The following is a 15,687-nucleotide window of genomic DNA, read 5'->3' as shown; positions in this document are numbered from 1 at the left end:
TTTGCTACCGGTCTTGTGATACAAAATACAATCAATCAATTTGTTAACCTACCTACTATATACATATGACATATGTCCTTATGTGCGTATGCATGTAATACCCGGAATCGCGAACAAATTCAAGTCACAATCACGTAATTAATATACTATATGAACCTGCATACATACATATTCGTATATGTACACATATTTTGCGTATCTTTATGACGTTATAATTTTTTTATCGTAATCAAACGTGCGATTTATATAGGTCATTAAATTATTCATTGATAAAAGTGTAATAATAATAATAATAATAATAATAATAATAATAATAATAATGACAATGATAATAATAACAGTTATATACTTAATGAAAGATACTTAATGAGACATTCAATGGAAAATATTGTGGAATTAAAAGACAGAAAGAGATAAATATGAGACAAGGCAATCGAATGAAATAAGAAGAAATGTTTGAAGAAATTACACTTATTTGAAATATAAATTTTTTCCTCCATGATTATTTTTGCCTTTTATTCAATACGAATCTTGATTTCCGCGTTTCTGTTTCTAAATTTTTGAAAAAGATATTCGAATGTTTGTATATACTTGTTGGTTCCAACGGATTCTCAGTAGTTAAATTATTAGTTGATTTCACCTATGCGCGTGTTCTGGTTTAGTTTGGTTATTCTTCTATTTATCGTGATGAAGTATTCGGAAGTGTTTGTATAAGTCGAAGGGGACCAATTTGAATTGAGATTGTTGAAATTTAGTTTTCTCGCTTAGCTCGGTGTGTATCAGTCACGCAAGAAAATCGAATGCGAGAATTCATACACGAGGTGGGATGGAGTTTTGGTAGGAGGAAATTTGTCTCGAGAGGAAGAAGCAAAGGGGGAGAAAGTTTCGTTGATCGCATAAAAAGTCGCTCATGAAATATTTTCTGAAACCTCATGTACACCATAAACATTGTAACGAGATTTCACCTCTATCCGTTCGAAAAGGTACGTATGATAAAGTCGTTGATGCGCGTTCAGACGAGGAATCAACTTTTCTTTTCTCACTCTCTTCCATCGTAGACGGTTTTGTTTTATGTTCTTTAACTATCGCTTCAAATCTTATCCGCTGTCTCCGAGAACTTCTTGTACATCTTCTCTCGCGAGTTATAAAATTATTTTATTCGCCGTTAAATCGACAAACATTTATCATCTTCTCTTGCCCACCCTCGTGCACCCTCCTCTATATAGTTTCAATCGCTCTGGTTAACTCTCCGAGGAATTCTCTTTCTCGATGGAAAGCTTGAACCTCGTGACGGTATGAAATCCCGTCTCGCAAAGAGGATTCAAAATGATTATTCATCTCACGTAACAGAGACTCGGGCGAGCGTCGATGAGTTGTTCCTCCCAAAATTTCGAATCCGCATTGTTAGCGATCGAAAATAATTAAATTGAAAAGCACCGAACTCCCGAAATTGTAAAAAAAACACGAATTTTCGTATAAAAATATGATATTCTTACACGGTTCTGGAAAATAGAGTCCGAACCCGCGAGACAAAACCAAGGCTATTTTTTTGTCACGACGTTGATTCGACGATGGAAGAATTTGCTCTTGGGAATTCAATGGTCCGATTGAGAAAAAAATTACAGGAGATTTCGTCCGCAACGTGAATATTCGGAGAAAAGGAAAGCGGGTATTCTCCTCCGTCGAGTTTCCCGAGATATTTCATCGTTGGAGATGCACTATTTAGAAACGTTAGAGACAAACTAGGAAGGATGCGGAGTCGGATGACAAAAAAATTGCGCTAGCTCGAGTACTGCTTTTACATTTTTCTTCTCGTCTCGGCTTTCTCTGCGTAATATAAAACAGAAAGTGTTTCGCGCCTCTCGTGCGCGAGTACGCGTGCGAAGGATCCGAAAAATTTTCGTCATTTTGTCTGGCTTACCGTGTGTCCCGGTAGTTTTTAATTAGCGCCTCGTGTTAAATTGGATCGTCCGTAGTCCGAGACTGTTATTGCTTCTTCTATTTCTACATTTCCATTTTTTTTCTTGCACATCTATCCCCATGTCGCGCCCTGCAATTCCGTTCGTTTATATCCTTATATCCCCGGTCAACTAATCCCCCGCATTTTCGTCTCTCGGGAGTGAAAAACCCGCGCCCTCGTCTCTGCCCAAATTATACGGATCATTCGTGATGAGTTGCCGCGAACGCAAAAATTTATTGAGCGTTTTTACCAGAGCGATTATATTTTCTCATGTACGCCTGCACCCAAATTTTTTAGTGAAAATTAAATTGGCCTGTTCTCTGTTTTTTTTTTTTTTTTTTTTTCAATCCCGTTTAATTGCTACATAGGAAAATCGAATACCTCACTATTATTTATTATTATTATTATTCCTTATTGTTATAAATTATCAATTATTATTCATTAATTATTATTGATGTTATTGTTGTTTCGTTATTATTATTATTATTATTATTATTATTCTCCTTAATGCTATTATCATTATTGTTAAGTATCTATGAATATATTTACGCGCCGGAAACAAGTCTCGGATGTGATCGCTCGAGCTAAAAAATATCTGCGCACTAATCCTCGCACCTGTCTCTCAACGGGATTCCATCCCACGTGTTTATTCTTGCGTCTCTTGTTTATTCATATTTCTACACCGAAGGATGATTTTCTTTTTTTATTTTTTTATTTTTATTTTTTTTCGTTTTTTTTTAATGTGTTTTTTGTTTCACTTGTACTTCGTTAATATAATCGGTAGACGCTTTTGCGCGCTCACCCGTTTCATTCTTTCATACTAATATCATTTTCTCGCTCACGTTCCAAATATTCATAAACGTATTTGTTTCTCTGAATCTCGTGTGTAAAAATAAGAGAGACTAAAATGAATGGAAATTAATGACGATTCGGCGGCCTGAGCCTCCTTTTCCACATGCGAACGTTGGTGCGGTGTGAATTTTGGAGTACGCGTGCCGGCCTCCTGGAAGATTACGTGTTCAGAGGCGTAGCGAACTCCTGACGAGAAATAAATAAACGTACTCGCGTGTCGCGTTTGCGTCAGAATTGAAAATTCCAAGCGCTCGCGCGATTAAAAAAAAGTCATTTCACAATCGATGGCTACTCGGAAAAAAATCTCTTGAAAGATGTGCCGCTCCGGATGTAAATTTGTTACAGAGTGTTTCATAAAAATGAAAACGCAAAAATTTGCTCCTTTTTAATCGCAGTGACAAGCGCGCTATCAAAATGAATAACCGGCAGCGCGTACATCCAATTACACGTTTTGCCTCTCCCACCTGTTCTCTACCCTCTCGTGTTTCAATATCCTCCACAACACCCTCGAAACTCGCACATTCTTGTTTCAGCTTAAATATTATTTTCCACCCTCTCGCCCTCGATCCATTCTGCTTAATCATGGTTTTCGTTTCATCACATTTACAAAACTACTAGCAATGTTTTCGTGTCTGTTTTTTTTTTTTTTTCTTTCATATTTCGAATTATCCACGAGCACACAACATCAGCTATATCGTTGTATATTCCGGATATTTCCATATGCATGTCGCAGATAAATGAAATTTACGTTTAATCTATCAATGTCTGTCCAAAGAATAGATACACGAAAAAAGAGCAAGTTGATCCGTCGGCTGGAGCGAGCCTGACGTCTGTACCTTAATTTTATCATCGTATTTACGTGTACGCACTAATTATTATATAATGTTTAGATACGAGATCACTCTCAAGTTAAATCTTGCCAGTTATCATAGCGATCGGTTGTTCAATCCTAAAACGCAAACCGATCGATTGAAAATTAGCCGAAAGAGAGAAACAGTGGCGACGGCAGACTAGAATGAAAAGATTGTTTCGCGTTCGGTATGCGAAGATAAAAAAGAGATTACCTAATGACAGGACGACGAAATGATAAATCTAGAATTAGATGTTTGTTTGATTGAAAATAAGGGTCGTAATTGTTTCGTGATTGATGAAAAATCGCTTCGATTAATCACATTGTGATACCAGACCGATAATTCTACATTTGATTTTACAAAAATCGTTCTCAGCGTGGGCTCGACCGATGAGCGCTAAATCACCACGATCACTGTCACGAACAATCTTGATATTTATCGCCTTCGCCACTGAAGCCCTACATTTATTCGTTAGTAATTTCTCGCGTGTTTCTTTCTTAGTTTTTTTTTCCTGGCATATTTTCCTCGTGAGATGAGCATTGGTTAGAAAAAAAATTCTGTACGAAGTGATTTTCCTGTGTGGTATTTGCTGGATGCAGCGAAACCAAAAGTTTTTCCATTCAATTCTTGCTTGTGTGTTCGACTGAGAAAATACACTCAATTTTTATATAATGCCAACTCGTTCGAACGATTTTCCGTACAATCTCACGCGAGAGTTACTTAAAATCCAACAAGGACGAGCTTTCTATTGGGAACGTTCAACGTCGTGTGCTCGTTGGGGTTAATCTCAACAGGAAATTGATCAATCATTTGTTTCGTGTTGCAAGAAAGAAAAAACGTAGAGCGCGCTCCCGTTTTACGTGCGTCCCACGCCTCCGTCATATCTTTCAATAATATCACTAATAAAAATATCAATAATTGAGAATAAATATCTGGACTCGAGAACACCGAATCGCTCGTCCTTGGTGGGTCGCTTACAGAGCTAAAATCTTGTCTATTTCGAGCCAAAGTCCCATTCGTTGTACTTCGTTACAGAACCTGTGAGAGGTTCGGCCTGACCGTGTTGCAAAAAAATATCCATCAGAATCGCAAACATCGTGGATATGCGAAAGAAGGCTCAACTCGTTCGATGACAAAATATCATAATTCACAAGTCCTTAAATCATTTTGATTTAGACTTCTTTCAAATTGTGCCCATCCCAGTTTATTCCGTTCATCGGCTTGTTGCTTCTTGATTTATAATTTTCGTTATCATTATTAATATCGTTATTTTTATTGTTGTGGTTGTTATTATTACTTTATTTCATTATTATTATTATTATTAATAATATTATTATTATTAGTGTGATCGTTATTATGTTGTTTTGTTTTCTCGTGAAATGCCTACATTCTTTCTTTTTCCTCAAACGGCTGCTCTTTTCTCTTTATTATTTCATTCATCTTTCTTCCGCTTTGTTTCATTTCTCCGTGAAGCTTCGGTTATTTAAATACTTTCCCGACCTAATAATACGCGTGAACGTAGACGAGATTGTGGATAGGATGGTGATGAGGATGAGGATTGTGTAGAGGGGTGCAAACCGAGGTTGTGATAGTTGTTGGCGAGGGAGACTGATTGACCGACTGTATGGTGGATACGGGCGAAACCTGATTGGGAGGACCTGCCGGGACCTGATGATAAACAGCCTGACTCGGGCCACTCATCGGGCATTGGGCCCCGGCGCCGTGTTGGCCACCGTGCTGAATGTAGTTTGGGGGTAGACATACCTCAATACGATCGGTACGTGGCATCTTCTGCGGCATTGCGACTGTCTGTGGCACGACGCCCAACGGACTACCGACTCCCGTTGGGTCAGCTGGGCCCATTATCGTCGGCATTATCGGGCTCTGTGTGAAATACGGGGTGTACGTGTTGCTCACCTGCGGCATTCCCGTCAAGTAAGGATTGGTCGCCTGCGGAAAATAAAGAAGAAAATATTCACCCGGAATACATCCAGGTTTGGTTTCGGTTAGTTCTGCTTTCTCTCTCTTTTTATTTTTCTTTTTTCTTTTTTTTTTTTTTTTCATTTTTATTAGTTCGAACCATGAGCTTGCGACAAGATCAATCTCGAGTGAATTTTCATAGTTTAATTTTTTCGAGCAATCGCTTCGATCGAGTGGAGAATGATTTTTTTCGAATATTTCATTTGCAATTAATTCGTTGCGAAATTTTCAACGGACCCATTCGGCTGTGGCATAATATTCTTGCTCCTTTGACATTCGTATGATTAAGCTTCACGATCCCACGCGTTACCCCATTTGCATTCTCCAGGTGTAAGCACGATTTTTATGTGTTTTGGGAATAAGCAAAACTTTTATCTCCAATTACTATATGAAGGAAAAAACGAACAATCGGAATCATCGTCAGAGATAAATGTTGATGTCTCGGTGAAATCGTTTGTGCAAACTTTTCATTGGAAATTTCTCTTTTCAATGTTTCGCGCATGCGGAATCTTCGATCCAAAAGTTCATTAGTACATCATTCTTTTTATTCATGGAATATTAGAAAGAATAATCATTTTCCGTTCATTTCGGTATGAAGCATCGTCACGGGTAACCGTTTATTTTCATATTTTACTGACATTCGTAATGGAATCATTCATGACTGTGATGCTGTAGGGATTCAATGAAAATTAAAAAAATAAAGAAAAAAAAAGAAATTCTCTTGATGTTTTCTTCGGCTGATTCAAAATTTTGGCCCTACTTTTACATTTTCGTGTTTCGTTGATCCGTCAGATTACGAATGAAAAATTTCAACAAAATCTCAACTGTGGCGGAATGCCTATCCGTGGCGATGCTTCGTACTTAATGCAAATCTGACGAATGCATGCTGGAATGTGTGTACGCAAATACAAAGCGTTCGTGTGAGATTTATTTATTTATGTTTTCAGTTGGAACACGTGTGAGTTCCAAGAAAGTTAATATCGACACGATTAAAATTGGGTTGGAAAACATTCGAGATTTTTTGCTTTTTATTCAAATCCCCCCCTCTCCACACTCAACGCAGATTGATGTACACGAACAATTGTGACAAAAAAAGTCATAGAAACATCTGAGGGAAGCGTGTATTCACGGTTTTATGCGCATTTCTACGTAGCATGCATGAAAAAAAGTGCGATTACGTAAACTAAGTGCGTACAGTGATTCAAATATTGATACAGTTTCGATTTAGTTTCATTGAAAACGCGTACGCCCAAGTGCATGTACTAGCTAAAGGCCATGAAGAGTGAGAGTAACGTTCGGTCCAAGTGTATCCGTCAAAACTGACGATTATCAGAATTATCAATTTTTCAAATTTTCAAAATTCATGTACGTACATTCAGCCAGCAAAAGAGGATTTTTTTTCTTTCGCCTCCGCAATTTAAATGACAAGCTCAATCAAGTATATGTTTCTGGAAATCGAACTCTTACCCTCCACTCGTCTGGATTTATTGCTTAATTTGAGATAAAAATCATTCGAAACGATATTTTCTTGTGGATATCAAACTTAACTTACAATTGTCCGATGTATTTATACTCAATAAATCTAATTGTAGCACATGGATATATTCCGTACTAATAAAAGTATTGTTGCGTTTGAAAACCATTCGAATCGGGACTCGAGTTGGTGAGAACCGAAAAAAAATTTCAGTCAAGCATATAAGTTAAAAAATAGTCAAGATATTTGGTGCCTCTTGCCGTACGGAATATATTTGAAAAAAAAAACTAGAAAAAAAAAACAAAAAAAAACAAAAAAAAAAATTAGTGAAAGCCGAACCAAAACCAGGAGTTACCATAAAGGCGTGGGTAGCGAGAAGTTGCTGCTGGAGTTGCTGTTGAAGGTGATGGTGCGATGGCGGAGGAGGTTGGGACTCCTGTTCGCCAATGAATTGTAGCGATCGGAGAACACACCAACAATCAACCACAACCACAGGCGCCACAGCGGCAAACATAAGGGACAGACAGGCGGTCATACGTGTAGTACAGTGATAATAAATCAATTATTTTCATTTGCTTGTTTTTCGTTATTTTTAGTATCTTCTCGTGATGAATTAGAATACGGACGCCGGAAATGAAAGGGCGATACAAGTTTCGTATTTTCATCTTCTTCTGCTTTCTCAAACTGTTATATCGGAATTTATAAAAATCACATAATATGGAAAATAATAACTGGGCAGTTGGAATAAAACTGATGTACGATGCCAATACGGACTGCGAGGACACGTGCTTCGGCAATTTTATTCTTACACACGATGAATGATTGGTGGAATCGGAAGCTACATTCTTTGGTGAAGGAAAATCAATGCGATAGAAGTAGCGATCAACGATTTAGAATCTTGCTTAGGATTATGCAATCTTAATCGGCGTTTTGAAACGGTCATTTTATCAATGATTGTCGACGAAACGCATTATAATTTAGCTCCGAATAACGCTCTATTAATTTGACTTTGATTCAATGTGAAAAAACAATGATTTCCATTCTCATTAAATTCCGGTTTGTTGGTGAGTAAACAACGATGCGGATATCGCGCACGTAAATATTTGATCAAGACCGAAATGTCAAGCTCGATGCATTAGCCGTGTTCATAAAACCGGATACACCGATGATGATAATCGAGCGTGAAGAAAAATCGTGTGGGAATCTGGCTCGGAGTTAGCACGCGTCCACGCGTAGCATGCACCGAAAAAAAAGAAAAAAAGAAGAAAAAAAAAAACAAAAAAAAATACATTTTCTACGGATGCAAATAAATATTAATACAGAGAAAAGGAATCCATGTATATACACAAATGTAATAAATTTGAATCCTAATGGAACAAAAATATATGAACAAACAAAGACACCGATTCAAGAGGGGGCGCAACACTGATCAAAATCATGCGGCGTGCTAATTTATATTTCGAGGTGAGGATGATGGATTTTCTTCCTGGCGATTTCGTGCGGTAGCAATCCTCTCGTCTTTGACTCGAACTTTTGTATCGTATAATTCGTCTCTTCAGTTTTTTTCATTCGATTAACCACCTCGGATGTTGAGATTTACGTTGATACCGAACGAATCGCCGGGAAGTAAAGTGCACACATCTAGTTGTGATTACTTTAGATTTTGTAGCGATAAATATAAAACGATGATGGCCAAAATTTTCGGATAAGCATAGGCATGTACGTATATCAATATGGTAATGGAATATTCATGGGTTCGACCATCATTGTATGCCCGAATATGTGTGGATTCGTAAAACAAGATGAATCGGCGCGATCGGAGGATTATACGCGGAAATATTCACATACAATTGAATACGTACATGTATATGCTAATGTAAATACGTACGAATGTATTTATCGTAAGAAAGATGTGTAAAAAAAGAAACGTACCACTGCGGGCACCTGACCAGGTACGAGGGGTTGACCAGGTGTGAGACCCATTTGTTGTATCAGAGCATTTTTCAAGGCTAAGTGATTGCGTCCGTTTATTAGTAGCTGATCTTTCAGATGCTGTGGAGGATGGAAATACTTGCAGGGTGGTTTTTCCCTGTTACATCGTCCCTGGAATCACAAAAATCGATAAAAATTATGGTAACGTTAATGATGAAGTTTTTTAGATGTAAGAGAATTTGGGGAATTTTTAAATTTCGTTTGAATCGTTGTTGGAATTCGGTGCAAATGGCATCAGTGATCCGAACTATTGCTCGGCCATCCGACCAAGTTTCGGCCGTTCGAGCGTGTCGGATACGTGTTGTTTTATAACTCGATCGTCAGCGCACTTTTGAAACATTCGGAGTGCTCTTTCCCGAATGTTGAAAAGTGATTTATCGTGTCACGTAACTGGATTTTCCTCTCGAGGAAGCAAATCACTCGAATGATAGGGATGCGATGGAATTTTTCAATCGGGAGAGCATTTCATGACAACATTTTTTCAGAGGCCCGAGAATTATTCGGAAAGCCTGTCCCCGATCCGCATTTCAAGGCTAATTCATGCGGGGGCGGAAAAAGTATTTAAACTCGACGCGCTATGTGCTCCAGACTCTTGGCGTACATACCAGCCTTTCGGGCATTATGTAAACCGATTGTTTCGCCGTATCGCATCCTCCATTTTCAACCACCAGCGGATCAGTCAATATTGTGTAGATTCGAAGTAGAAACGCAGATAGACCGACAGAGGACGCACACACACGGGAGTGTAATCAACGAGCCGATTGGCAATAAACGCAGCGACCATTACCCGGTAAATGGCTCCTCGTTGGAACACTGACCTCCATAAATTGGGAATCGAATTAATCGCCACGGCGAATACATATGACGACGTTTTATATCCCCTTTATTTTATGGTCCATCTGGCAAATCATTTCCAAAGTACTGTCCTTCTCAGGCTTAACTTTCACTGATAAAAATGAGATATACAATGAATTGGCTTGCTTTCCGGCTCAGGGGGTGTTAAATGGCTCAAACGCTGTAGAAATCCGAGGATTTTTTGGTTACTGAAAATCGCTTCGAGGAGGAGTCAGAGGTTTTCTGATCCTTATTCCCACAAAATTTGGAGGCGAATCACAACAATTTGTTTGACTTACCAGAAAAGACATTATTTGCAATACAATTTGAATCGCCTCACGCGACGAGTAATTTCTCAATACTCGAGCCACTCAGCAAAAAGTTGCAATTTTTCCACATTTTTAGGAAAATTCAGACCAATCGAAATGAACCCATTTTAGCATCAACATTGGTCTAGCTGCCGCGATCTGCTGCGGAGAAATATGTTCTAATTGATGTCAACTGAAAAATAAACTCGCAGACTCGAGGGAGCCGAGGTCGTTCATTACCTACGAAACATCTCCAAGAGTGGCCTCTATGATTTGAGGATGACTAAGGAGCCCAGTGAGGCGAAGGACAACGAGGTTGACGAAACTATTGAAGGAGAGAAAGTCCGAAAAGAGGGTGAGAGGTCCTCGAGGTACTAATTAGATCCTAACAACGTTAGTCCAGGTAAGACGTTCCAGCCAAGTGTCTAGTGGCATAACTACTAGGGTAGAATGTGGAGTTGGGGAGAAGGGAGGAGATGCCAAGTACCGCGATGACTGCTACCGGTGCACCCGTTAAAACCACCAACGGCTGTGTACCTATGTATGTATATATGCGGAGCGGAAATCCAGTGGCTTTTGGTAATAGCGGCTTGGGCGAACGTAAACTCCGCGACGAGAGCATTTTCGAGCCCAGATGTAGAATCGGCTCTGTATCTCGTGGCGAGCTCCCCTTCAGCTCAGCCGGCTGAAATTGTTCACACCGGCAAATCCTCATCGTGCATGCACCAAACTCGCGACGTCCACATTGCAATATTTCAGAACTTAAGTTGCTTTTATATCACCTAATTAAGCACGTTTCGAAGTTATATATCACGTGGCGATGAGCAGTTCACTGGTTTATTACCGAACGACTAATCTCTACCGTCAAAGTTTTGACCTACTGAGGGAACGCCGAGCACGGACGGTCCAAGTATCTCACGAAGAAGACGAGAGTCTATCGACTCTCTATTTGATGTGCACATTTCATCCAGCAACTCAACGATGCTCGAACTTTGCATCATCACTTGGAATCGAAATATCGTATAGTAGTGTCGTTGTAATTTTTGTTCAGGTATGGAGCAGCTTTTCAAATCCCCGCTATTAAAACATGGGCATGCATGCATTTGTCATCAGTTTTTTCATCTCCTTGAAAATATTGTTTAATTATCAGGAAGATTTTTTGACATCTACATTCATCGAACTCGCGAGCATGGAGTTGCAATCTTGTTTTAGATTCCGATTTTCAAAACCTCCAAATCAAAAGATCCTGTTGGTGCCCAACAATCTTGTTGTTTTTTTTTTTTTTTTCAAAGGAATCATAAGATGTCGTGCGTATGTGATTTTGGATAGTTGGTCTCCGCGGAATCGTGGAAAAAACTTATTGATGAAACGCCATATAAATCCAGTCAGGTCTCCATGCACACTTGCACAGTCAGGCAAAAATAATATTAATAAATAATTCACGTAAACAACAGTTTTCGAAACACGTTTATGTACCTTTTCGTTGTTTTATTTGCGTGCATTTACCAGCGTATGGAATACCAGCCAGACAAACTAGAAGTGAAAGAGGGAGAGGAAGGGGGCTAGCGAGTCGGTAAATCTTGTGAGCTCCTCATTTACATCGGCAAGTCAGCACTTTACTAATGTACTGTGTTACTGTATAACTAACAAGTGCAGTTCCCGAATTCGTGTAGAATATTGCACGCTCTCTGTGTTCGTGCTCGCTTATTTTTTATCATTTATTCTGTGTCCACATCGGTAATTACTGCCCATAATTTTAAACGGTTTCGAATGGAGTGTGAGAACGAAGATCGTTACGAGTTGCGAAGGTGGGCATGCCTCCGCGATTCTATGAGATCTAAACACGGCAGCATAAAAAGTTGATGGATAGATCGGTGTGCGAACATTCAGTGATCATTAATGTCCGTGCCTCTTCTAATTCCAGTCTGAGACTTTGGTTTTGTGAATTATAAAAAAAGTGTTCATGCAAAAATTGCGTTCCGTAATTAGGAGAAGACTAAGGAACTTTTACACTCATGTTTGAACTATTCTCCTCCAATGAGTAAAAAGGAAAGGACAAAGGGAACTCCAACGAAGAACGAGCCTGAAAAAGACAAAAGAGAGAGAGAGAGAGAAGCATTGTAATTACTTTTTTGTGTTTAAACCGCGGGGATGTATAACTGATGTCGATCTAATGCTGGGAAAAAACTCTCAGGAGTCTCAGCGTTATATCGTCGCTTTTCACGAGCATTATACGCGACGTTACAGGAGTAGTCTGAATGATCCTGTCTGGCGTTTCTTGTTCACAATGAGGAGCAACAGAGTGACCTCAGATAAGATTAATTCTTCATTTTTGTCACTTCTATCCCACGAATAAAAAAATTGGGCAATTACGAGGCTTATTTCTCTTCCAAATCTGAGGTTTTGTTTCTCCGACGAAAACTTGACCTCGTGCTCTTTCATTGTCGTGCTTTTTATTTTATCAACAATTTAGCCCACGCAGCTTCCTGCTGTATTCATATTCTCCACAAATCGTCAGAGTCCGGAAACTTTTATAGGGGGATACGACGGAAAAGACCGTGGCTGATTTTCTTTCGGGTCAGACCCTGCGATCTTCCCTGTATGTCCCATATATGGGAAGATGCAAAGACATCGAATACATAGAAGACGATAAAAAGAGGGTGAGTATAGGAGAGACAAGATGAAGGGGAAAGCAGAAAGTAAGATTCCATGATGGTATCGTATACTGGTAAGGTGTTGGACGTACACGATCCTTCAGACCTAAGCTAACCACATTTTATGGGCCACCCGCTCGAAATTAGCTATCCTCTCTGGCTATGCCACCAAAAAGACCGAGTACCCTTTCCATGTCTTCACTCGATCGTGCGAGCGAGCGAGCGAGCGAGCTCTTTTTCGCACACCCGGTGCTCGACACACGGGGGGTTGTGTACACGTGTACGAATACACCGATGCGCGAATGGCATGGGTGTTGCTTCTCGCTGTATAGCCTTGATGTGTACGTTCTACGGCGACCGTTTCCTCGAGGTTGCCAGCACGTGATGCGCCGTCAGGCAGAGCCAGCGCATGCCAAACCCTTCAGCATATATACGTGTACACAGTTCTGCCCTATCCTCGTCCCTCTTCTCGCCCCGCTTGAGCAGCCCGATCCGTTGATGGCATGAGACGGTACGGGGCCCAAGATTACTGGGATTTGCGCGTAGATTTGCATATCGATTTTCCTTGCGAAATGGCAACGTGTGGGGCAAAGCAGGCCACAATTCGCCTTCGTTTCGTGCTTTTCGTGAAATCTCACGACACGAAAAAACGCACAACTTTTCCTTCTTCGTTGTGACGCGTGGCGCCTCGTGCGCAGATTCTTAAGGGCGTGTAGAGTAAGGCTGGATGTTGTTATTGAGGCGTCGGTTCTGTCTGATTTGGATGTCTGATAATTATTCTAGTGCCGAATTAGGTGCCTGCCAAAGTACAATAACGTCCAGAGCTCCCGTTACAAATCGTACTCGCAAGGGAAGGAATAAAAAACGAGATTCTTGGAATGAAAAATTAAAAGCTCCACATTCCGATTCTATACAAATGGGATTTTTGTTTTAAACGTGAAAAAAGGAACGTTAAAGATGAAAGAAGAATGAGGGCATGAAAGAAATAAACGAGGTAGGAGTCTTGGCCTTTCCAAAGTCACGCGACATTTGCCTCGAACGGGCTTCATCGGTTCGATAATAGGATCAACGATGAGGTCCGCGGAAAACACCGATGGTTAGAGCAGCCTCGACTGATTGCAGAAACGCGCCCTCTGCAGGATATGGGTTGCGTGAGGAATTTTGTTTTTTTTCTTCCTCCCTTCTCTCTCTTTCTTTTTTTTCCTTTTACAAAACCTCGTCCGTCGTCGCTGAAGGCATAAGTAAGATTAGAAAACTCTTCGATGCTTGCCGATCTATTTACGAGGCTCGAAAAAATATTGAAATTGCGAAAAGAAGCCTTTTCGCAATACTTTTTTGCCTGCCATCTCCAACGGGTTGACCGTCAATGCTGAATCGTTCGTCACGTGGATGAGAGCCCTGTCCAAGAGCTCCGGATTTTGCCAAAAGAATTCGTGACGCGCTCGTACGGCCTCGAATAAATCGTCTTGGCACGCGGGGTCAAGGTTCACATCGGTTGGCTGATACACGAACAAAGACGTAGTCTCGCGCCATTTCCATGTATATCTCAGCTTGTAACATGTTAACCTTTGACGCAGTTATAACTCAAGCGCTTTCTACTCATCAGCTGATGTAGACTTTGCAACGTATATACATGCTTATCGCTGCAGTTTCTTCAATAACGACTGCGCTGTACTTCATCAAGTAACCTCCGTCACGTGTTCTGCATTTGCACGCTATACTTCATCAGTTTCTTCATCAACTTCAGTAAATCACTTGTTCCTCGCTGGCTTTTTGCGATTGCGGACTTTAATAAGCATGCATCAAAGGATTTTCGTGTCTGAGTACGAGGAACCACTTTGGCTCCCAGCCGTTTTTTCTCCTTCGTTTTTTTCCCTTCATTTTCCAGTTGCTGCCTTCACGTTTTACAGTTTTAAACAACGATTTAAACAACGAGAAAGTTTACAGTTTGATCCGCTCTTTTTTTAGTAAAACTCAACATCTAAACGATCTTGATAAACAGCTTTCAATACGCAAGGATCGAACATCGAATCTGAAGCCGGGTAACGTATTCTATGGTAGTCAGTCAGATTGGAGCTTCATTCGGAATAGATACAGACCTTCTCAATTAAAATCAAGGTATACGTTCGTTATTGTATGTAATTATCGTTTCGAGTAGAATGTGGAGGAAACCCAGTCAAAGAAAAAGAACGCCAATGAATCATTTGGAGAAAAGCGAGTTGCCGTTTAACGAAGAGACCTCTTACAATGTCGGGGAGAAGTACCAGTACCACTGAACGTTATGTGCTGGTGCTGCTCAAGGATCCTGGAAGTCTAGTGCCAGTATATATGTACATACACTAAGCTAGAGCCTCAAACTCCTCGACTTGAGGGTTGTGCTGCCTCAGATCCACGAATCTCCACCCTCGCCGTTCTTCGTTGGCATTATCTCTGTCCTCTTCTTTCTATCACGTCCCTCTCCGACTTTCTTCGTGTCTCGCTTACACTCCAAATTCTACGAAATTCCCCTCGCTCGGCATCGCCTTGGTTCAACGCGAAGGACGCGTTGCCCGTAACAACTGCCAATCTTACCAGAGCCAAATCCGCTCCTCACGCGCCTGAGAATTTGCGATAATTTGCACGAGAGTTCCGAGTACGCTGACAGGAGTGGGTTAGTAGAGAGCGAAAGAGTAGAGTCTTGGTTCTTGCATTTCGTTTCGTCAGCACGATTAAGCAGTCGAATTAATTGGCGTACAGCCCCGGCGCTCTGTTTGCTGTAAATCTCATCTTCTATTGATTCTCA

At 40.4% G+C, this 15,687-nt stretch overlaps 1 protein-coding gene across 9 annotated transcripts in view; it reads right to left on the bottom strand.

The window, feature by feature from the left end:
• Positions 1-15,687, bottom strand: part of mbl (muscleblind) — a 207,622-nt gene that overhangs the window by 26,836 nt on the left and 165,099 nt on the right. For 7 of the 9 annotated variants that reach the window (XM_043415841.1, XM_043415840.1, XM_043415844.1 and 4 more), the window contains 3 exons: positions 9,050-9,220; positions 7,473-7,553; positions 5,428-5,613 (listed from right to left, as the gene is read on the bottom strand). In XM_043415841.1, the coding sequence (XP_043271776.1) occupies positions 5,428-5,613; positions 7,473-7,553; positions 9,050-9,220 (438 nt within the window). The remainder of the gene's footprint in view (positions 1-5,427; positions 5,614-7,472; positions 7,554-9,049; positions 9,221-15,687) is intronic. The other 2 variants (XM_043415843.1, XM_043415848.1) reach the window with 1 other exon arrangement.

This window comes from Venturia canescens, chromosome 4 (genome assembly GCF_019457755.1).
Source record: "Venturia canescens isolate UGA chromosome 4, ASM1945775v1, whole genome shotgun sequence".
NCBI classification, from domain to species: domain Eukaryota; kingdom Metazoa; phylum Arthropoda; class Insecta; order Hymenoptera; family Ichneumonidae; genus Venturia; species Venturia canescens.
The sequence above is the reverse complement of the archived record's forward strand: the minus strand, read 5'-3'. Positions and strand labels throughout refer to the sequence as shown.